The 15,964-nt window shown below is 37.2% G+C and overlaps 1 protein-coding gene across 1 annotated transcript; it reads right to left on the bottom strand.

Moving 5' to 3' along the window:
- Positions 1-1,468: 1,468 nt before the first annotated feature.
- Positions 1,469-15,648, bottom strand: LOC124170240. The gene is made up of 5 exons (XM_046548961.1): positions 15,105-15,648; positions 14,911-14,990; positions 13,380-13,459; positions 4,506-5,971; positions 1,469-3,592 (listed from the first exon to the last, which is right to left on the bottom strand). The coding sequence occupies exon 4, from the start codon at positions 5,826-5,828 to the stop codon at positions 4,506-4,508; it is 1,323 nt and encodes a 440-aa protein (XP_046404917.1). The 5' UTR covers positions 5,829-5,971; positions 13,380-13,459; positions 14,911-14,990; positions 15,105-15,648; the 3' UTR covers positions 1,469-3,592.
- Between the last annotated feature and the right edge of the window lie 316 nt (positions 15,649-15,964).

Here is a 15,964-nt window from a genome sequence, read left to right as displayed (position 1 = left end):
ATCCCTCAGAAAGCCGTAAAACAAATCATTTTGAACCATTTATCTTTAAATTCCGCAATTTATTAATCTCGTACCTACTCTTATCCTGGTGGGTATTCCATACAACCACACACCCCGGTATTAGTTGCACCTAAACACACCCCGCACCCCCAGTCTTATTTCCAAGCTGTGCTTCTGGGAGGCAAATGATTATGAATTTGAGAACAGGTGAAACTGTAAAACTTTGAAAAACAGGTGAAACTGTTTTTTTTGCTGAAACTGAATTCGAATCTTAACAGTTGAACATCCCTTTTGTCTCATCACTTATCAATTTTTACACATCACTTGTCAATTGATGAGCAAATGATACCTCACTTCGCCGCAGTGTCAAAATGTTCTTTAAAAACAAGCCGTTTGGATTTGGCTTTAAACTTCGGTGATTATGTTCTTCAGGCGACTTAAGGATTCAACCAGGCGATGGTAAACGACTTTGATCGAAAGTTTGGCTAGGAAGCAAGTGTTATTCTGGAATTCCTCAAGATTATCCCTGGACCCTCTAACAATAGCATGTTTTTCAATTACTTCTTTATATCGTGCATACTATTTATTGTTTTGAAAGAAAAAGGATTTCTGACACTGGAATGCGGAAGTGTCTGATAGAATATAGTAAAACCGTCGGCATAAAACTGAGAGAAACATGAAAATAAGCATCCTGAAAATAAGAATCCTGAACCCTCTTACAATTTCTCAATGTTTTCCCTGATCCCACTAATCAGCATATGTTTTAAACCAACTTCCTTACGTCTTAAAAATGTACATTTGTTTTGAAAGAAAAAGGTTTTTTTGACACCGGAACCCTGCGTGTAAAGAGAACAAGGGCGTTTCTGAAAGAATATAGCAAAACTATCGGCATAAAACCGAGAGAAACAGGAAAACAAGCATTCAATGAAGCTGTAGGTCAGTATTGTTTGATGGAATGATAACTTGAATGTCACTGTAGACAGCAATACATGTTCTGTGCTTCCAATTGACACAGGGAACCGTTTCATCAGACAAAAAATACTATTCCACTCCCTCGAGTTATTGGGGAGTGCATAAAATACATAAAAGGTATGCACATACGTGGTAATGCAAATGCAAAATACCACATTAGAATTCGGGGGGAAAGGAGGTCCTAGTTTATAAACCCATGATTGGTAGGAAATGCAATGTAGTTACAATAACTGCGGGTTGAGCTGGATAGTTATCATTTTTACTCTTAAAATGGATTCATATCATCTGAATAACAAAATTTAAAAAATAATAATACTTATGATTAGCAATTAGATTTAAAAATGTTAAGGATAAGGTGGGCTATGGAGTACAGCACCAAAAAGCATCACGGAAAATAGGAGGTGAACATCAGGAGGTCCTTCTGTACTTTGTTACAAAATTTGTCATGGTAGAATCTGATGCACCATATGGGATACTGATTTCAAACCAAAAGAAATCACTGAAACTTTGAGCGATACGAATTTTATTTTATCAGTGTGGAGCATGAAATACAATATTGGATAAAGGTCCATAACAGTATGCAGCAAAATTAAAAAAAAGTAGTTTAATCACATTACATTCTATGTAATGCTATTTCTCCAAATGTGCCTTGAATGGCATTGTACAGAATATGGTGTGATACCACATAAGTAATTTAATTATACAAACAATATGCATACATTTACAACTACATGATAAATCATTTGATTATTGAAAATAAATAAATACTTTACTTTCTCATAGTGTCATGACATTTTTTAAAAAGAAAAATAAATGTGAAGAAAAATAATACAAATTAAATGAGAAAAGGCAATACCTTAAGTGAGGATATCTTGCCATTCATCTTCAGAGATAAGCCATCAGATACAAAAGGGAATTATTCAGAGATGCATAGTTTCTCTCATTGATATGCATTCATTATGCTAGACTATCAATTACAAGTAATAATCATAAAGCAATTTACATGTGAAATATATACCATCACACATAATTATAAAATATTTTTTAAATCCACATATAATTACTGCAGACTTGTTAATGAAATAATTATATTATATTCATATCTAATGGAACATATTTACAAAATCTGGATGGTCAATCTTGTCTTACCAACTATAGTGGTGTAGCACAGGTGAAATTATCAATTCAGAAATACCTTAGAAAAATCAATTATTGTAAATGGATTTTCTTTTGAAAAAAACTACACATTATATGAACCACATTTCTGTTACCCCCAGGTAGCAGAGAGACAATAAAATAAGACCAAATGTTAAAATTACAGAAACGAATGAGCAATAGATACTAATGCCGAAAATAGAGAAAAAAGTAAAATTGTGAAACATAAAAGGTAATAAAAAAACAATCTTATTTATCAAATGGAAGATTGGACAAATAAAGAGCCATTAAAAAAAATATGCCCTAGATATACGATGAACCTAAAGGAAGGAGGCCTTACAAAGGCATGAAATAGGAATAGCTATATTTCCTATAAAGAGAACTGGTAACATGTAGCACCATTATATTCACTTAAATCTTCGAGAACCAAGCAGCAATTCTGAGGATTAGGAGATATTTACTGTTGCTTATAAATAAGTAAATGAATATTTCCTGTCAGCTGAATTCTATACAAAGGATATGTCAATGTTGGAAATATAAACGTGCATGAATGATTGCAATGATCTTCTCTAACGTTTGTGAAAATTTGCAAAAGACCAACTAGAATAAATATGGACTAAGGTCTCAAACATATAGGAAAATGAATTAAAGAACCTAATTACTTAATAACGACATTTCATTAATGCCTTCCAACGGGTAAAAATTGAAAAAAATCCCATCTTAACCATTGTATGTCAAGTATGGTAAAATTGTAAATTTATAGCCTACATCACATATAAATTTTTGCGTATCCTTATAAGCGTATCCTTGAAATTAATAATCTTTGACGAATATAGTGTTATGCCTACTCCATAATGTTATGCCTACATCATTATAGTTGCAAACTACAGGGAAATGTCTCTCAAGTGAATGGGTCAAACAAGGTGAGAGCAAGGAACCAAAGCAAACTAATTTTTATCAAAGGGCTACACAAACACGTGTACATCTGGCAAAATATGATTATAAAATTGGAAAGAGCTGCATATGTTGCCAATAGATTTATGTGCACGATGGCTTTCAGATAAATTGTAGAATTACATTGGTAAGCCAAAATGGTACATACCTTACATTTACTAATGGCGCAAATGCGATGCAAAGTGATATATTATCAAAAGTACAAATATCCCAGTGGCATGACTAGGAAAAGACTGACTAAATTATGTGCCCACAAGATTAAAACAATATTCATCTCAAAATGTGATCACCTACTGAATAAAAAAATTGCCATGTCGAAAACATGAAATCAACAATAATGTCTGAGTATAATCATAAGATATTTGTAATGATTACGCTAAACATATGAGTAATTAAGGTAACCCAATAAAAAACTGTGAGGCTTTAAGAAAATAAATGAATGTAATCACAATGTTCATCTTCAGGACTATCTCCATCACAGTCTCCAAAGTATATCAGGACAAATTCATCTCTGAAAAAGAAAATTCTAATTAATGGAATGAAAAGTAGTGCAATCACAAACAAAATGCAATGTCAAAATAAGGTCAATATTTATAGGTAGATGAAATATTACCTTCATTTACAAGAATGCAATTGCAGTATTTATAAGCAAAAATTATCAAATATCTTCCAATAAACCCATGTTCTACAAGAATCCTTTATTTTTTAAGTGAAAAATGTTGGAAGACTTTCACTATTTTTTAGAATTCACATATGAATCACTGGATTGATATATCATGGATTTCAATATAGGCACTCTTCAATTTCCTTATATTATTTTATATTTAACTTCAATATTTATCCATTAGATTAGAGTTTGTTAGTTTTGAAGTCACTTTCTTAAACATAGAACGACGGTCTGGATCCAAAGGACCCGGTTGGTAGTTTTGAAAGTTTATAATTATGTTAAAAATGCTTGAAATTGAATTTGACGCCGTGACTTTTCCTATATGTACGTCCTTTATTAAACTTATGAGATATAAGATCTTCAATACATGTTATCTTTTATAAAGAAATCTGCATCTCGGAATATCGAGAAGTAGAATGTTTGACTAAAATAAATTGCATTTAAATATTTTAATATTACAAATCCCCACTCCCATTAAATCAAACTACTCATAAAACACATGAGAGGATCAACTAAGGATCAAAGGTACCGGAAGTTTCATTTCACCTCTATATGCCAAACCAATGAGTGGCCCACTTTTGGGAAATCATGGAAAATTAGATTACGAACAAATCTCTCAATAATTGAAAAGTTTGTTTACATTTACATTTATTAATTACCGCTTTATTGGTTAAAAAAGCTTCAAATAGTGATTTCAATGTTTTAATTAAGACCATGATGTAATGAAAAAAGTGTGAGAAATAGATATGACACCCACCTATGCACTGGCTAGAAGTTGTCCCATTACATTGTTAGAATATAAAGAGAAGAGGAGAGGGGCTTGTTGTTGCAGTACAGCTCTTCCTTTTGTGGATCCATAATAGGCGATAATCTGAGGGACAGCTGCCGCAAGCCAACATACCCTTGCCTTCGGTGTCTTCCCATTCAATGCATAAGCTATTATCCATTCTAATTCCTCTCCACCCTTCCTCCTCTCCTCCGCCTCCTCTAGAGCCCTCATCCACTCACGCTCTAGTTTCACATCTCCCCTGCTGTAAGGCCTCCCCTCATTATCAAAAACTAATTTAAGAGTTAATTGTGAGAGGGCCCAACATAACCTAGCACATATGAATTTCTCATCTTCACCAGAACAATCCTTTGCACCCAAATATACAGTCTCACTCTCAAAGTCACACAATGCATCCCAATCGCTCCCATTCCTCTGAGTCCCATCCAAATTCACAAATTTCTCCTTCATCCTTCCAATGTCATCAGATTCCAAATCCACTATCACATTCACCCGATCATCCCCACACAAATATTTAATTATGCAAGCAGTGATTTCATCTCCATCATACAGTCTCTCATACAATCTACGCATTTCATCAACTCCACTTCCATACAATATCCGCGTCTTTCGCATCATGGCGTCCACGCACTCCTGCCTTGCTCTGGTCGGATCGGATGTAGGTTGACTTAAAGATGCCTCCCCACTAACGCCACACTTGATCAACGTAACATCCTCCGCTGTTGACGTCACGGCATCTTCTAGACAACGCAAAAGTGCATCTCGTCCACACACTTGTGCTTTCAGTTCCTCCAGCGATGAGCTCAGCTGTCGCACAAGAGATTTCATCTCTCGCCTCAATGAGTCCACAGAGGACTTGAGAGATGCAATATCACTTTCTGGGGTAGCCAAGGGTGTCACATGATCAGTGCTCCTACTCGAAGATGCTTCCAGACGACGCAAAATAACTTGGTCTCTCCTGTGAACCAACGTAACCAACTGCAGCACTTTTGAGCGTTCTACATCATCAGGAAACTGCCGCACCATCTCCTCGGCTGAGGAAAGTGCATTCTGTTGACTGTCATCTGTTATGTATGTATCAGCCCCTCTCGCCAATAACTCCTGCACCCAATCAGTTTTTCCAAGTCCTACACCAACGTGCAAAAGTGTTTTTTGCCGCATACCACGTACATCTACATCTTCCAACATGTCCAGCAGCTCTTTATGATGAAGCAATGAACCAGTTACCAATCCAACAAGAAGCCTCTCCTCAACAAATTGCTCTGCACCGCTAGCAGAAATGTTGCTTGCCATTATTTCGAAAAAATGAAATAATTATTTAAGAGTATGTTGGATTCAGAATACAGGGAGTTTCCAATGGGCACCAGGAGTGGTGGCGTTGGTAAGCGAGGAGTAACACACGATCTCAGCGTTGCTACGAAAGGATGAAATATTGACTGAAAAGAAAATGAATGAATATCAAATTATTACCTTGAAAGGTGTCAATAACAGTGTGCAAACATAACAATCAGCTCAAGTAAGATTTGAGAAAAAATATCTCGCTTACTATGCAACGCAAATTAATGAGTAAAATGCCCTGGAATGGCATTTTTGAAATTCAATCACTCACAACCATCATTTTTATGTGGAAATACCAATTCCGCAGGAGACCAAAATAGATATAGCTACGCTTAAATTGTCGGGTCTGTTTTCTACCAAGCAGGAGCACCGATCGTTTATTACGGCGCCTATAATAACGAGGGAAGTGAGGTTAGAATGAAAATAGAGATGATATGCTCGAAAATCTATTATGTGACATGATAAGATGGGAAAATAGGCTGCTGAAAAAACAGAAAAAAGAAGTAGTATCAATTGATGAAAATCGACAGATGCAGGTGCCACATGGTGGCAGTTCGAAATATTTAAATTAGAGATGGTAACACTTTCCCACACTTTTTTAATGAACAATTCTTGTACCAGATGATGACTATGTGAGCCAAAACGGGTCATACGCATTGAAATGATGTGGAAAAGTGCTTCCCTCTTGTATTCAAATAGAAAAATGTTCCTGAGTAACAACTTAATAGCAGATGGCGCAAAGGGTGGAAATACATCAAAAAATTATAAATATTTGCTTGGTCACTTTCTGGACGGCAAGTAAAATGTAATTTTTCTTTCGTCAAAAGAACCGCAGTCTTATTCCTTTTGGTGCCATTCATTGAAAGCATGCTTGCGCCAGGTTTTCCTCCTCATTTCTTTATCTCCTCTAAGAAATATAAATTACCTTAGTTCTCAATAATCTTCCCCTTATACACCATCACTTAAATTATGTTACTTTACTTAACCATGGGACTACCGAAGAAAGATCTGAGGTTTTCCCGGCGTATGATGTTGTTGAAGTTTGTTCGGGATTGCCACCGGATAATTGAGATGGAGAACCTTATCCGGTGGCAATCCCGAACAAACTTCAACAACATGGGACTACCGAATCGACTAAGTTACCTTGAAATACATTGAAAATGGGTATTAGCTCCTTTTCAAAGATTCCTCGGACAAGCACAATTGGTGTACCTTTTATCTCCATTCATCCATCATTCTCTCTTTACGCTGAAGTGAAGACGTGACTAGAATGGAATCATTTTCAAACGGGCGATGAGCTTCAGGACAAGGGCAAAATTAATGGCAATTTCAAATTTCAATTAGCAAATCGTGTGGGCACGACCGATTCCTCAATCGCCAAGGTGATTATGTCGAAAGAACACCACAAGTGTGCTCAATATTTAGCAAAGGAATAATTTCTAATTAATCACTTCGTCTTCTTTTTATTACACATCGCAAGTTGAAGAAAAACAGCCCTACTACATTATTAAATATTATAAGCTGTGATCTCGTGGCTGAGCTTAAAGCCACCGAGTGCGTCCACCGGGTTGCGGATGGTGGGTTGACCTTTAGATATAGAGGTTAGCTGCGAGATAAGCGAGTTCTCTCGTCGAATAAGCAGTCGTGGACAAAAAGCGGCGGTATTCTGAGGGGGTATTGGGCTACCCTTGGGTAAGGTAGGCCATTTAAAAGATACCAAAACCTGTGAAGATACCGTGACTTGGCGACTGGAGGCCGCCAACAATTATGCCTCTCATCACCCGGGGGAGAGGGCAGCAGCTCTTCTTCACATGTGCGAAGGTGGAGACCATACTGGTCGGTACAGCGACACACATTCCACTACGGGCGTGGTAACATTTACTTTAACGGCTGTAGTACTGCGATGTGGAAGGCAAGGGGAAACCACCACATTATCATCCCGAGGAGTCACAGCTACTCCACTCAATTAATATAATGACATGATGGAATTCTCTCGGGTAAAATATTCCGGAGGTAAACTAGTCCCCCATTCGGATCTCCGAGCGGGGACTACTCGAGAGGGTACATCGGTCAAACGAGATAGAATGTTACGGATAGGAACATGGAACGTCAGATCACTTCATACCTGCGGTATGCTAGAGAACTTGAAGGTGGAGACGCGAAGAATGAACCTCGATGTATTAGGCATCAGCGAAATGAAGTGGCCCCAGGAAGGAGACTTTTGGAGTGGAAGCTACAGAATGATACACACGGGATCGCTAAATGGTAATGCTGGAGTAGGCATAATGCTTAGAAAGAGCGCCGGGATGCGTGTTAAAAGCTACCTGTAGTTTAATGAAAGGATAGTAATGGTGAAGATAGATACTAAACCCGTAGCTACTGTAGTGGTACAGGTTTACATGCCTACGTCAGATTATGAAGACGAAGAAGTAGAAGATGTCTACCAAGATATAGCGGAAGTTATCAAGCAGGTAAGAGGGGAAGAAAATCTTATTATTTTAGGGGACTGGAACGCTGTCGTCGGCGAAGGTCAAGACGGAATAATAACTGGGAAATATGGGTTGGGTAACCGAAATGAAAGAGGAGAAATGCTTCTTGAATTCTGCACGGAGCACATGCTAGTGGTTGCCAACACTTTATTCAAAAATCCCCTGCGAAGAAGATACACGTGGAAGATGCCAGGAGACCGTAGAAGGTTCCAAATCGACTATATTCTAGTGAAACAAAGATTCAGGAACCAGGTGAAGGACTGCAAAAGCTATCCAGGGGCAGATATCGATAGTGACCATAACCTAGTTATGATGAAATGCCACCTTAAATTTAAAAAGTTGAAGAAAGCCGTGAAAAACATATGGCAGGTTGAAAAATTGAGGGAGGTTCAGCATCAACTGGCTTTTAAAGAGGCTGTAGGAAATAAAATAGGGGAGGATCCGACCAACAAACCAATGGAAAAGAGTTGGAAAACCATTAGAAGTGGTCTGCAGGCGGCAGCTGAGGAAGTTCTTGGTAAAAGAAGAGTCGTTATGAAAAAACCATGGATCACGCAGGAAGTATTAGGTCTCATTGAAGAAAGAAGAAAATACAAGGCTGCGAAAACAGAGGAAGGACAGAATCGTTACAAGAGGATAAGGAACGAAATATGTCGTAAAGCGCGGAAGGCTAGAGAAACGTGGATGAAAAGCATTTGCGAAGACGTGCAAAACAATCTTAAACATGGAAAAGTAGCGGCCGCTTATAGGATAGTGAGGAACCACTTGAAGGAAAGGGGCGTAAGATGTAATACCCTTAGGGACAAAAACGGAGAACTATTGATTGAAAATGAAGAAAAAGGGAAGAGATGGAAGGAATATCGGGAAAATTTGTACAAAGGAAGTCGCCTCAGAACGAATGCTATCGGAAACGAGAGGAAAGTGTATGCCGATGACATGGGAGCCCCAATTTTAAGATCGGAATTTGATGCGGCTGTAAGAGACCTCAGGATAAATAAAGCGTCTAGCATTGATGACATTCCTGCAGAACTAATCAAAAATTCAGGAGAGAAGACGTTGAACCAGCTATACAAAATCATTAGTGAAATGTATTCGACAGGTGAGATACCAAAGGATTTCGAGAGGAACATTATAATCCCTATTCCTAAGAAGAAACGAGCGGAGAAGTGCCAAGATTTTAGGACCATAAGCCTTACTACACATGCATCAAAGATACTGACAAGGATCATCTATAGAAGAATAGAACGAAAAGCAGAAGAGTACTTGGATGAGGACCAATTTGGATTCAGAAAAAACAAAGGCACAAAGGAAGCAATATTGGCCCTAACACTGCTCATAGAAAAGAGAATGGAAAAGAACAAGCCAACATTCGTTGCGTTTGTGGAATTAGAGAAAGCATTTGATAACGTGGATTGGAGCACAATGCTTGGAATCCTAAAGGAAATTGGGGTTCTTTATAATGACAGAAGAATCATCCACAGTTTATACAACAACCAAGTAGCCGTGATAAAATCAGGGCCCAGCTGTGAAGAACCAAGAATTAGGAAAGGAGTGCGACAAGGCTGTACATTGTCACCCGTAATTTTCAACGTTTACATAGAAAAAGCCATTAAGGAAATCAAAGAAAAGGCATTGGGAGTGAATATCCATGGAGAAAAAATAAGCATGCTAAGATTTGCCGATGACATAGCCGTTATAGCAGAAACAGAGAAGGATTTGAAAAATATTCTGGTTAATATGGGTAGGGTAATGAGTAGATATCAACTGAAATTAAGCACGAAGAAAACCAAGATCTTAGTATGCAGCAGAAGAGAAGAAGTCAAGACCAACATTAAAATAGGGAGGCAAAAACTAATATAAGTGGATGAATTCTGTTATTTGGGAAGCAAGATAACTAGTGACGGGAGAAGCAAGAAAGAAATTATCAGCAGAATAGCCCAGGCGAAGAGAGCATTCCACCAAAAGAGAGACCTGCTTACAGCGGGAAACTTAAATATGGATGTAAAGAAACAATTTATTAGAACCTACATCTGGAGTATGCTCCTATACAGAAGTGAGGCATGGACCATGACCGCAGCGGAGAAAGCAAGGATGGAGGCCTTTGAAATGTGGTGCTACAGAAGAATGATGAAAATCAAATGGATCGACCGAGTTAGTAACGAGGAAGTCCTAAGAAGAGTAGGAGAGAAGAGAAGCCTCATGAAAACCTTAATAAGAAGACGGAACAACCTTATAGGCCACATCTTGAGACATGATGGCCTGATGAAGACAATCGTCGAAGTACAGGCAAGAATGGAAAAGGAAGACCTCGAACAAAATATATGGAACAAGTAAAGAGAGATGTGAAAGAGAAGAAATACGTAGGAGTGAAAAGATTAGCTGATAGGAGAACTGAGTGGAGAGCTGCGTCAAACCAATCCTAGGATTGTTGACCAGTGATGATGATGATGATGAAACTGTGATGTTCCCACCTTTCACAGAAATTTATCTTGCGAAATTGCTATTTTTCATAAACTTATATCCAGTTATTGAGAAGCAGAACCCTGTCAAAATCCCTTTCTTAGCAAAAGATTTCCAAAATATTCCAAGGCAGGACTCCCCGGATAAGGAGATAAAAGATAAGATCTTTAAGCCCAGCTGATAAACCCAATCACCCCACACCGCCCCTGCTTATCTTCCTTACGCTTATCTCCCCCTGACTCTTCACTTAAAAAAGAAGCCTATACAAATTTAGAGGTGGTCTCATATTGTTTATATTATACTGGAGCAAAAATTTACTATCTTTCACTCATTAAACGTTGAATATTTTCCTCGAAAATTAGAAAAAAACAATTCTTTTTCCTTTTAAAGAATAAAATTTCATTAGTTGCACAATGCTCAGACAACGAGAGTACACATCCAGATTTTGGGGAGGAGTACAGGTGCACGTTTCCCCCTGATTATTAAAAAAAGACAAGATTTGTAATATGGTTTTTATTGAGTTTTTGTTGGTTTGATTATCAATCATAAAATATCATACTAATACTAAAGAGAATATTTTGGTACAATAATTGTCGCATGTTGATCATAATCCTAATTATAAGAAGACACTGGCATTCACTGATAGGATAATAATTTAACTGCGATTTAAATGAATATATAGCAAGCACTATCTCTAACTAACTTAGCACTAACAGTTACTCTTTAATCCAGGGAAAGTGAACAGCGAAAAATTGCGATGGTGTAAATTACCTTATTATGGCTCGATTTGGGAAAAAATAGGAAACCTCTTTCCGAAAGATAAATATAGAGTGGCTTTTCATAACAGTGATAACCTTAAAAAGTTCTTAGTGAACACTAAAGACAAAGTACAACCTCTCGAAAGAAGTGGTATCTACAAATTAAAGTGCAACGACTGTGAAGCGGCTTATGTGGGACAGACCGGACGCGCATTCGAGAGCAGAATTAAAGAACTAGAAAGATGTTACCGGTACTGCAATATTTCACAGTCCCACTTCGCAAAACATCTTTGGGAAGGAAAACATGTAAGCGAATTCATACCGGAGATTCTTCACTTCGAGAACAAAGGAAAAAAGGTGGACAAGAAAGGAGAGCTTGAAATAAGGAAGAATATGGGAAAATGTACCTTACTTAACGATATCCTATTTAAAGGTTTTCCCCCCTCCTAAAAGTATCTCTAAACTACACTGAAGGAAGTAAAAACCCTAACCTCCCACTCAAACCCACACCTACTGATAACCCACATCCACCCTAATCCTTACTAATGACCCTTTGCATGTAGTCATCAACACTGTCCTCGCAGTGGTTTTCCCATCCCTCACCATAACCGCCACCTATTATTTCCCCCCTCCTAACACCCACTTCCCCCTCCAACCTTCTCAAGTCCCTTCCTGGTATAAATTTACCCGACTATTGACAAAATTTTGTACTCGTAAATGACCACTAAAGGTCGAAACATGTCGTACCGTCAACATAAATTAGTGGAGAAAAACGAAGTCGTTTTTTCATTTGGGAGCACTATCTCTCCATGGACATTCTCCTATCTCCTGCAAAATAAACTCAAATGCCTCTGGAAGCATCCCTTACGCACATAAGGCAACAAAAATTTATTTTAAGGGACATGCAGCAGTAGAAACGATTGTAAGAACATATTTAGACACATCATCTCATGACACGAAGTAAAATTTGAAGGAAAAGAAGATATATGAAGTAAATAGAATGTATTAAAGTTTTATAATAGTCACTAGTCATTATAAGTGAAATATTACAATTTATTAAACTGTAGATCACCCACATTTCTCTTTAGTAAGGTAATGAGTTTAAAAGAATTTAAAACTGTCAAATACGACCATTAATTCGGTGGATCTGTTTTTTTTTAGTTGTAGGGAAAATTTAGTTGCGTCTGCGTCTCTAAAAAAATTAAACAGTAAAATGGGGACCTATGTCTTTTCAGGACGTGCTTTTCCTTATTTTATTTTTCTCGCCTATTTCCTCTGGAAATATTTGCAGAATATTTAAATAAGATTTATGTATCAATAATTAGCGACACTGCATCTTGAACATTTTCCCCATTTTTACAGAAACAGATGGCCTTGAATTGAATGAAATGAAATTTTTATATATTCTCGATAATGAGATAAGAGTTAATTATAGATTTTAACACCATTTAAAAAAAAGGAAAAATCATCAGTTCATAAGAACTGAGTAATGCCGCCATCTGATTGAGGTAGTTAAGTAGCTATCCCGTATATATTATGTTGCGATTGGACTACGCCTTGTGGAATTAGCGGATTTCATTTAAACTAGATTTTCTTAACAGTGGTTTTCAGGTATGGAAAAAGTACGAGAGAAATATTTACTATCTATTCTTACCATACATTGCGTTCAAACTCAGTTTGTCGATTGTGTTAGATAAAATCATGCATTTCAATGGCATGCTTATTTTAAGTAAGGCAATCATGCAGTAATGGATGATTAATAAAAAAATCTTAGATTAAATGCGTTTGCACGTACTTACCCAATAGGTAAGGCAATCTGGTCGAAACCGATATTCCCTCCCTCCTCAACTCTCCTATTCCCAATACAAAGAAAGCAATCCTGAAAAGTAAAATAAATTACTTCTGTCACTGAAATGGGAAAATTATTACACTCGTATGAAGCAAACCTTTCTTTAATGCCTTTTTAAACTTACAGAAATTACAATCCAATGTGATGGACAAATACTTCTCAGATAACAGGTGTTGAAGAAAATATGGCGAATCAATTCGTAAGATGGAACTCGCACAAGATCTGCTCGGCCCATAACTTAGGAAATGGCCTTTACACCCACAGGGAACGGGCTTATCTAATCTTTAGTGCCTCATAAAAAAAGGAGATGTAGGTATTGCCAATTTACGACATTGTAAGTCATCGCTTGGGCGAAAATTATTGCCATTTTCTCGACTGAACATAATAAATAAGAAGGATAGATATCTTTTTAACGTTTTTATTTTGGGTTGGTGGCAAGTTTTTGTGAGATTACTGAGATATGGGATTACGAAATGAAGGTGAAGGCAATGGATTCTAAGCTGAACACAGGCTAGCCTCTACCTCCATGGGTAATCAAGATAAGAAAGCTGACAAGCGTTGTGCTCACAATCAAATAGTGAAGCGAACTTTTGCACAAGAACTGCAAACGCTTCTTCATCAGAGCAACGGTTTAAATACAAACATAAGCAAGTTTTATTAAATAACCGAATTTAATAGAGATAACCTATAAGCAGTACCAAACAAAAAAATTGTAGGTAAGTACCTATATGTTGATATGCTTATTTCTAACATAATGATAAGATAATCCGTGCCGTGGTTGAGAGAAGAAGGTCGCTTTAGCCGTTTTCGGATGTTAGCGGGACGAACGAAGTTGAATTGATTTTTCTATACAGATCTTGATAAATGAAGGTGATTTAAAGTTTATCGCGTCCTCTAATAAATAATAAAAAAAGTTAATTTTTAAGTATCTCATGCCCTTATTACTCAAAAAATGAAGAATGTGATGATTATTGAAATTAAAAATAGAAATTTTAAAGTATTCACGATCAAAAAACGCAACGGTCTCTCAGACCACATGCCAAATTTACATGAATTAAATTTCTATGGTCAAAAATGCATCTGAAGCAAAAGCCAAAAATAATCAGCTTATAAGAACTGACTAATGATGGCCTGTGATAAAGATGAGTGCCCACAAGCTACTTTTCCGCACTAACGTTGCAATAAGACTATTTCTCTGCGAATATAAAAATGAATATTTCGTTTAAATAGAAGTTCGAGATATCGCATTAAGTCTATAAACCTTGGAAGTAGTATGTAATGCAAGGCGGCGGAAAACTTTCTATGGATATAACAAAAGAAATATTTGCTAACCATTTCTATCATAAATTACGATCAAACTCTGTTGGTCGATTGTGTTAGTTTTATCTTGTACTTGAAAGGCATTCTATATAAAAAGGCAATCACGATATTATGCATAATTCGAAAAAAAGCGTTGATTAAATACTTAAGCAAATACTTACCCAATAGAAAAGGCAACCCGTTAGATATCGGTATCTACTCCTTCCTCGGCTCTCCAATTCCCAATGCAGCGAAGGCAATCCTGAAACGTAAAAAAAATTACTTCTGTTACTGAAATGGGAAATTATTCATCAATTATTTCACTTATTTCTCTCATGAAGCAAACCTCTTCTTTCAATGCCTTTTTTAAACTTACAGAAATCTTAATCCAAAACGACGGAAAATACTTCTTAGATAACAGAATTTGAACCACAAGATGGCGGATCAGTTCCCAAGACGCAACACGAACGAGATATGCTCGTCCTTTGGCTCAAGAAGAGGACTTTATACCCACAGACAGCGGGCTTATCTAATCTTTGGTGCCTTATAAAAAATGGAGGGGTAGGGATTGCCAATGAACGATGGTGCCAGTCAACGCTCGGGCAATCATAATTTCGACTCAACTTAGTGAATAAGAAGGATAGATAACACTTTTAACGTTTTTTCATCGGATTGGTTGTGATTCCTAGCGAGATTTTTATATATGGGATCACGAGATGAAGATAAAGGAATCGGAGCTTCCCAATCACTCCATAGAATGCGCGGCTTGGCAACTGAAAAATTGAAATCCGTCTTTGAAAGTTGGTGACGTAATTTCGTCAGCTCGCTGCGCAGTCGCAGTAAAATGTGTTCGCGTTGGATTTCGTCTGCTTATAGGTAGCAGTGCGCAGGCGATTTCGCATTGGTTGTCGTTTATGGAAAGCTTATGCCTGATGGAGAATGATATGCAGGAGTAGCTGAAATGGGAGTGATGAATGCTATGAGTTTCATTATTTCATATTAATAAGTATTTTATTTTCTAACTCGAACGTTTTCTCAACAAAAGATATGTTAAACTCGAACGCAGATAACAGTCACTGATGACCGTAGAATAGCATAGCACGCATCCGTTATCGGTATCGCCAGGTAAATACAGTTTTGAGACTTCCCTAGTAGTGACTACGGTCGTTTTAATAGTTATTTATATAATACAACTCTACCCTCATGATTGCTCAAGTTGAAGCATAGTTAAAGCAA

This window comes from Ischnura elegans, chromosome 13, assembly GCF_921293095.1.
Source record: "Ischnura elegans chromosome 13, ioIscEleg1.1, whole genome shotgun sequence".
NCBI lineage: Eukaryota > Metazoa > Arthropoda > Insecta > Odonata > Coenagrionidae > Ischnura > Ischnura elegans.
Note: the sequence above shows the minus strand (reverse complement) of the source record. Positions and strands in the feature narration are given on the sequence as shown.